Here is an 8178-nt window from a genome sequence, read left to right on the forward strand (position 1 = left end):
GCTATAGACAATGAATAGCTCCAGTAAGAGTTACCCTCCTTTCATAAAGCGAGCTCAGCTCGCCTGGTTCGGAATTAAGGGTTTCAGAAAAGAACACACGAGACACAGGAACGTGGGATTTCATTATCTCCAGTTTACTTAGTTTGCCTGTTTACACACACGCTCCGTATGTGTACATAACAGTGGCAAGAGCCAGTCTCTAAATACAATCTGGTACTCAGACAATGACAGATGCACGTGGAAAATGAGGTGCCGCTGAATGAACCTCAACACAGAAAGGCAGAACGAGCAGGCTGTACCTGTGATCACAGATGCCCTCAAAAGCCTCTTGTTCACCACCTGGGGAACAGACACCTTTCAAAGACAACACAAGGCTATTTCAGCAGGACCCCCCCCCCCAAATGACGCTCAAAAGGAGATGTTCGTTTCCCTGCCTTCTCTGGAGGAGCCTAGAAGCTCTAAGGCTTAGTGAGGAAAAGGGAGGCAGGATTATTACCTGCTAAGCACGAGTGCCGGGCATCTGACATGTGTCACTTCCCTTAATCCTGACAGAACCATCTCCTTTTTACAGACGGGAAACTGAGGCTTGCCCAGAGTCAAAGAGTGCCCAGTCCTGGTGACAAGACTTGGACCCACATCTCACGTTTGCCTAAACCTCAACTCTTTCAGCCGTGCCATGCTGTCTCACGTAGAGACTGAGAGCATGTTCCCAGGAGTCGGGCAAAGGTGCTAAGACTGAACGGGAAGTGGCAGAAGACTAATCAATACGTAAGATTCGGTAATGGATGCTTTCCGCAGGATAATTTAAGGCCGAGCCTGAATCGGATCTGCAGAAGCGTCTGCAGACTTAAGTGTGGCAAATGAAGTTCTGGGTCACCTTGAGCCTGTGGCCTTCTGGTGCTGAACCTGAAACTCAGGAGAGCTCTCAATCCCTTCACCAAGCCCCTGCACCCACCCCACCCTGACTCCACCCTGTTTATGGACCTAAAATCCTGAGGGCAGAACAAGTCTCCTGGGGCTCATCATATCTTGCCAATGCTCCCCGAGCACCATGGTGACACGGCTAAATCTCACTGCCAGGTGTTTCTGCCATCTTTGGGTACGACATCATCACACCTTACATTTTGATGGGCACAGGTTAACCAGTGGGGATGGGATACGAACTACATATTTTAAGTACATCTTTATACGCAATACAATTTACACTCAAGATTTTCGAGACCTCAAGCTTCTAACAACCTAAGCTTGAGTTAAGCCAGTCAAATGTAGTGCTTATCAGTTAATGCCATTACCAGCCTTGGCTGGGGGTAGGAGGGGCATCAAAGAAGCTTCCAGGATGATTATCCAAAATGCAAGGGGCTGGGCTTGAAAGGTGTAAGGAGACAGCCAGAAAGGGGCAAGGAGTACCTTATCTCAGAGCGGTAACTGGGCCTTCGTGGGGTGGAGGGGACAGGCACACTCACGGTGAGGGCCACATAAGGCCAAGGCTGGAAATGGACAAATGTTGCAAAGGGGAAGGAAGAGGTGGAGTTCAAGGCCAGGTGAACAGGCACAAGTGTGGTTGGGTTCTGGTGGTGGGCCGAGGAAGAGGAGGGTGGGGCCAAAGTCAGGCCACCACTTAACAGGGACACTTTTGCCAAAGGCTGGCTTCTTGCCATCAGAAGCAAGGATATTTTCCTCCACTTCGGACTTCCTTCTCGCAATCTTGCCCAGGAGGTAAAAGCACCTTGGGCTACAGCAACGGACAGAAGACTTATTCCCATATGACTCTGAAGAATTGTTCCATCTACACCACTGACATGTGGTCAGGACAGTTTCAGTGCAAATATGCATTGTGCAAAACTACTCTGACTCAGCTTAAAATTCATCAAGTTATTAAAATGTCTGCTTTCCGGCTTTATACTTAACAAAGAAAACAGCCCTATGAGCTTGAATTAAATACCATAAGCCAAGAGTTCGGTTTATTAAAAAAAAGGGTAAATTAGTGTTCTAAAAAACCCTCAGAGCAATCTACACATGTGCCAAAATGCAGCACTGGAGTTGTGAGTTTTTTTCAGGAGTTTTGTCAACAAAGAACAAATGCCACGGTTGTCATTAAAAACCATAGAGCATTCACTCAAAATAGAAGGGGGAGGGTAGTAACCTTATTGCTCCAGAAACCGATAGATAATAAACAACATAGACAGGAAATTATTAGTGTTCGTTACATAAAAAATTATCCAATACTCCGTCGCAGAGGCACTCCAGTTTAACTGTTTTGGTAGCTAATCACAAGCCAGTTGCAATATTTGACATTCCACAAATGAAACAAATAGTACAACCAGAGTGAGTCTTTCAGGAGGTTGGCTGTTTTATAAAGGATCCTGCTGGAAACAAATGCTGTGCAGAACTGATCCGAGGGAAATACTGTTAAACTACAGCTTTAACAGCCGTTAACGGAGAAGACAAGAATCAGGGAGAGTCTGGTGGCGGCAGAGTCCTGAGGCCCTGGCCGCCCCCTTCAGCCCACAATAGAGGCTTTCCTGATTCTGTCCTCCCGCTGAGCCCGAGCTGGCCCTCTAGGGACAAAAGGGATGTTCCAGATTAAGGTCAAGTCTTGCTGGGGACGCAAAGTGCCTGACTGGGAACGGCGGTGCTTGTGACACAGGGTAATGTCGCCAAGAACAGTCGGGGGCCTGACCTGCTCCCCAGACTCCCCCGCTGCCCACCAAAACTGCCTGGTAAGCTTCCTCGCGGAAGCAGGATCAATAATTTAGTCCTGTAACGAAGAAAAATGGAAAGATCTATTAGCCACTGTCCTGCTGTCATCCCTTGTGCACCTCTTTTATCTCTTATAACTGTCTTGCTTCAAGTTCGAACTACAGCTCTGGGGAGGAAGGCCAGGGGAAAAGGATTTCAGGTACCAGAACCCGTATGTCCCGTACCAGCCCAGTAGCCCGAACAGGGTGCCAAACACTTTCTGGGACAAGTTGTGGAAGTAAACGGCGTGCACAGGAACATCCACACCCAGATGAAGGTCAGGAAGCCCAGGGCGACCACCAGGGCGGTGATGGCCACGTGGAGGCAGTGGCTTCGGTCCGTCTTCACCTCGTGCAGCACGGCCATCTCCTCCACAATCATGAGGGCGCAGAAGGTCAGCAGGAAGGAGTGGCCGGAGATGTCAAAGCCGTGCCAGAAGCCTCCTTGCCCGTGGCACTGCTGCTTACTCAGGGGCTCGTTTCTCACCCCCTCCAGGGCTGGCGACTGGTAGCAGCTGCCCGTGTAGTGCTCCACGTTGGAGAAGATGGCCGTGCACACGTACCAGATGGCCGTGCCCACGAGCAGGGTGCTCAGCCGCCGCAGGACCAGGCCAGCCTTGCCTGTCAGGTGGTAGTTGGTGAGGGCGATGAAAGGCAGGAGGAGACAGAAGGTCCAGGCCCAGGCCACTTTGACAAAATACCTGGCAGAGGAGGAAAGTGGAAGTGAGGAGAAGGGGCCTGGCCAAGAGGGAATAAATGGCATGCCTCAGGTTTCTCGACTCTCAAGGGAGGGAAAAATGAGAAAAGGTGATAAAAGCTTTAGACCACAAGGCCGCCTACTAAATAAGGGTACCATTTAATCCTCATACACCTCTCGGAGGTAGTTTCTGCTATAATCTCCATCTTACAGATAAGAAAGCTGAGGCACAGAGAAGCTTTGTGCCCAAAGTGGAGGTCATGAGTGGTGGAGCTGAGATTCAAATCCAGGGTCTATAATCTTTCTAGATTTTTATTTTGGGGGCCGTGCTTGTGGTATGTGGAATTTCCCATGCCAGGGACTGCAACTGTGCCACAGCAGCAACTCGAACCACAGTAGTGATGACACGGGATCCTTACCTGCTGCACCACCAGGGAACTCCAAGTCTCTGACCTTAAGCACTATGCTGTTTGCTCAGGAAAGTAAAAATAGAGCTCTCACGTGCATCCACTTTCCCCTAGAGCACTTGCTGTCACCCTGGGAGGAAGGTGTCATTTGTTGCATATTACAGATAAAAAGACTAGTTCAGTAACTTGCCCAGAGTCACACTCACACGATCAGTAAGCGCAGATTAAACCACCATTTGGCCAGCCCCAAAGCCCGGGCTTTGTCTACACCAAAGCTCTTTTTCCTACGAGGTAGAAATGGTCAGAGAGAGCTCACTTCATGCTGGAAGACCCAGGTTTGAACCCTGACTCTGATTATCACCACACTTCTCTAGGCCTCTGTTTCCTCAAATGCTGAATAGAATTGGGGGACCAATCGATTCTTTTGTTGTTGTTGTTGGTGGTCTTTTTAGGGCCACACTCACAGCATACGGAGGTTCCCAGGCTAGAGGTCAAATCAGAGTTGTAGCTGCCAGCCTACACCACAGCCACAGCAATGCCAGATCCGAGTCACATCTGTGGCCTACACCACAGCTCATGGCAACACCAGATCCTTAACCCAATGAGCAAGGCCAGGGATCGAACCCGAGTCCTCATGATACTAGTCCAGTTCTTTACCACTGAGCCATGATGGGAACTCCCCTAATCGATTCTTAAAATCCCCTCCAGAGCCAAGGATTCACTAGTTCCCTTTCATCAGTTAACCAGCACAGAGGTATGGAAGAGAACACCAGAATCCATAGCAACCTGCAAACCACAGGGACTTTACCAGGGTGCTCAGCTTCCAGCATCTCCCAGGCCAGATCAAGCAGCAACAGCCTTGTCTGCCTCCCCTGCACTTATCAAAGGTGGCTGACCTGGGACCAGCTGCAGCGAACACACATGCAAGAGATGTGGGGCCATGACCACTTTCATAATCTGCCCAGCCTCGTAAGTGGGGGAGGAAGGTGGGCCAAGGACAGAAGGCCTCTTTCTTGGGTTCCAAAAATGTCTCAGACACTACCCAAGAGCCTGTCGCTAAAATCTTCCCTGGGACTGATATGCAGGGAACTGGCCAGAGCCATGACCTGTTAGGTATTCGATGAAGCTGCTGGAGAGAGAAACCAGGGTTTTAAGCAGATAACCAAAACTGGACTGACTTCTGGGAGATGCCACAGACACCATAATCCTGAAGAGAAAAAACTCACATCAAGGGAGAATTTTTATCTTTCAGAATCTCCCTTTACTATTCCAACAGTGTTGTTGTCAATAACCTTAAAATCCAAGAGGTTTTTTTTTTTTTTTTTTTTTTTTTTTTAAAGGAGGGGGTGGGTAGACTTAAGAAATCTCAAAGAACCTGGCTGGGATTGTGTTCCTGGGCCACTGCCAGGAACTTTGAGTGGCTTAAGAAGATCCATGCAGATTCAGGGGAAAGGTCATAGACTGGAGGGTTCCACTCCTGCGACACTATCTTGGAGCGGGGTTGTCACAGGCTAGGATGGGGGTGGGGGGAAGGGCAGGTCTTTCTACCCTACCCAGGTGTGATGGGATTCTGTCACGCTGGGGGTGCAGGGGGTAATAACTGGACTTAGGGCAGAGGCACGGCGTCTGATGCCGGCAGGCAGGAGAGACGTGGCATATTCCCCAGGGCAGCGGCCAACCCCTAAACCCAAAGGAAATCGGGGTGGGGGTGGGAAGCTGGTTCATCCCCTCTTGCCACCTCCCACTCCTACACACACACAGACACACACACCTCCCTGCCCGTCACCCCTGCCCAGTCAGCTCAGACTGTCTTGTTTGGTGTGCAAACGCGACTTGCTGGTGACACTAGCTATTTCGGGGTCCCTCCATTTCGACCCGCGTGCAGACGCTGCTGTCACGATGGGGAGAAGGACCTCCCCTTCCAATGACTCGTCATCAGGGCAGCCAACCCCCAGCTGTCTGGGCAAGGCGACAGCGGTAGCTACGGCGGGGACAGGAGAAACCCGGGGCACACTCACACGTTGAGGACGTTGCGTTTGTTGCTGAGATAGCTCTCGGGCAGCGGTGAGAGTTCCTTGAGGAGGGACCCCGCCAGCATGGAAGCTGCCAGGGCCCAGGGCAGGTACCGCCGCACAGCCGCCCGCACCAGTGTTCCCCTGAGGACCCACGCGCAGCGCTCCAGGTGCTCCATGCCCGACCTCTTCGGCCACCGTCCGCCGACCCGTGCCTTCTCGGCCACCGTCTCGCCCTTCGTCCCGGCCGGCGAAACCACCTCCCTTTGAGCGCATGCGCGCTGCCCTCAGGCCCCGCCCTTGAGGAGGGTGCGCGTTCTGGAGCCCGCGCGCTCCCCCTCCTGGCCACCGGCGGCCTCTGCAGCGCGCTTGACTCCAAATTCGTCGCTTTCTCTTCACTCAAAATCACCTCCCGGAAAATCACCTTAGCTCCATCCGGGTAAGGCAGGTTTGAACCTCAGCCTCTATGCCTTGCTCTGATCAAAGAAAAAGAGTTTGTGGGAATATTTGCTGGAGGTAAGGAAGAATAAACGTTTCGTTGTAGGAGCTGGGACAGTGGTCTCAGCCTCTTTTGTTTTCTCATCTGTAAAATGAAGAGACAAGAGGAGATCGCCTTTCCCAAGAGTTAATTTATGAACTCAGGGTTCATTGTGGTGTCCAGAAACAGTTGCATGAGAATATAAATGCATACAATCATCGTATTTACATTTAAAATTATTGGATTTATTTTCACCTTCAAAACAACCACATACTTGTATTGAGCGAAAATGCTGGATGCTGAGGGTTAATGACGATAAGATGAGGGTGTTGATGACTCAGTTACTTATTTATCACAGAGTTAAACCTTCTCATCCCCTGGTCTGGTTGGGTGTGTAATTCAGTGTTTCCCAACCTTGAGGCATTTCTTTGCCACTGTATTAATTTTCTAGGACTGCCATAACAAGTTGCCAGAAACGTGTTGGCTTAAACCAACAGAAATATATTCTCTGGCAAGTCTGGAGGCCAGAAGTCTGAAATCAAGCTGTCGATGGGATTGGTTCCTTCTGGAGGCTCCTAGAAGGAGACCTTCCATGGCTCTCTTCCAGTGGCTGCAGGCAGTCCTGGGCATCCTTGGCTTATGGCTGCATCACTCCAATCTCTACTTCTTTCTTCCCATGGTCTTCTCCCTTCTGCGTGTCTGTGTGTCTTCTCTCCTTCCATCTATTATAAGGACACTCGTCACTGGATTTAGGGTCCACTCAAAATCCAAAATAATCACTTCATTAGATCCTTCATTACATGTGCAAAGACTTTATTTCCAAATAAGGTCATATTCCCAGGGATTAAGACTTTGATGTGTCCTTTGGCGCGGGGGGGGGGGGGTGTCACCATTCAACCCCCTGTATCCACTTGAACTGTTTCTGCCATGTCCATACACCACCAGTACTATTATTTCTTCACATTTTTCTTTAGACAATACACATTTAAAACTGAAATACTTATAGACTCCCAAGCAGAAATACCCATAGAATAATAGATTCTATGTGCCAGCTGTATTTCTTCTGTTACAAAAATGACATTTCTGGAGTTCCCTTTGTGGCTCAGCGGTTAACGAACCCGGCTAAGATCCACGAGGATGCGGGTTGATCCCTGGCCTTGCTCAGTGGCTTAAGGATCTGGCGTTGCCATGAGCTGTGGTGTAGGTTGCAGATGCATCTCGGATCCTGCTGTGCCATAGGCCCGCAGTGGTAGCTCCTATTGGACCCCTAGATTGGAAACTTCCATGTGCCGCGCATGCAGCCCTAAAAAGCAAACAAAAAAAGACATTTCTATTGAAATATTTATCATCTCCAGCTGCCTAAAGTAATTTCATGTCACTGTCCAGGGATAGCTACCGTACTTTGGGAAACACTTGCCTGATTTATGCCTGTGATAGATTGATGTTTAAATTCTCTCATGCAGAGAGTCAATCAACTAATAAGAGTGAAAGTATTAATTCCTTAAAACCATCTCAAGATGATCCTCATACCTGTAAATTGCATTTATCTGATCGTAATTTTTATGTAGCAAGATGTCTGGATCTTCAAAGAGTTAGATTTAGAAAAGCAAATGTAAATCAACTTCAATACCATTTTTTTAAAAAGCAAATGTAGTGGTAATTATACTAATTTGGTTTTCCATGGTTGGGGATCAAAGCCACACAGCTGAAAATATTTTAACTGTGAAGGTAGATTGTGAATAGCACCTGAAACCATCTCTATCCCCTAAAGATTGTCAGGTAGCCAAATAATAGCAAGCTGCATAATGGTTAAGAAGGAGGGGAGTTCCTGTCGTGGCGCAGTGGT

The 8178-nt window shown here is 49.1% G+C and overlaps 1 protein-coding gene across 1 annotated transcript; it reads right to left on the reverse strand.

The window, feature by feature from the left end:
• Positions 2806 to 6042, reverse strand: FITM2 (fat storage inducing transmembrane protein 2). Its single transcript, NM_001128460.1, is given in 3 exon segments — positions 2806 to 2985; positions 2988 to 3439; positions 5861 to 6042. Coding segments are annotated over 3 exon segments (786 nt in total). The 5' UTR covers positions 6034 to 6042; the 3' UTR covers positions 2806 to 2824.

Source organism: Sus scrofa, chromosome 17 (genome assembly GCF_000003025.6).
Source record: "Sus scrofa isolate TJ Tabasco breed Duroc chromosome 17, Sscrofa11.1, whole genome shotgun sequence".
In the NCBI taxonomy this organism is placed as follows: Eukaryota; Metazoa; Chordata; class Mammalia; order Artiodactyla; family Suidae; genus Sus; species Sus scrofa.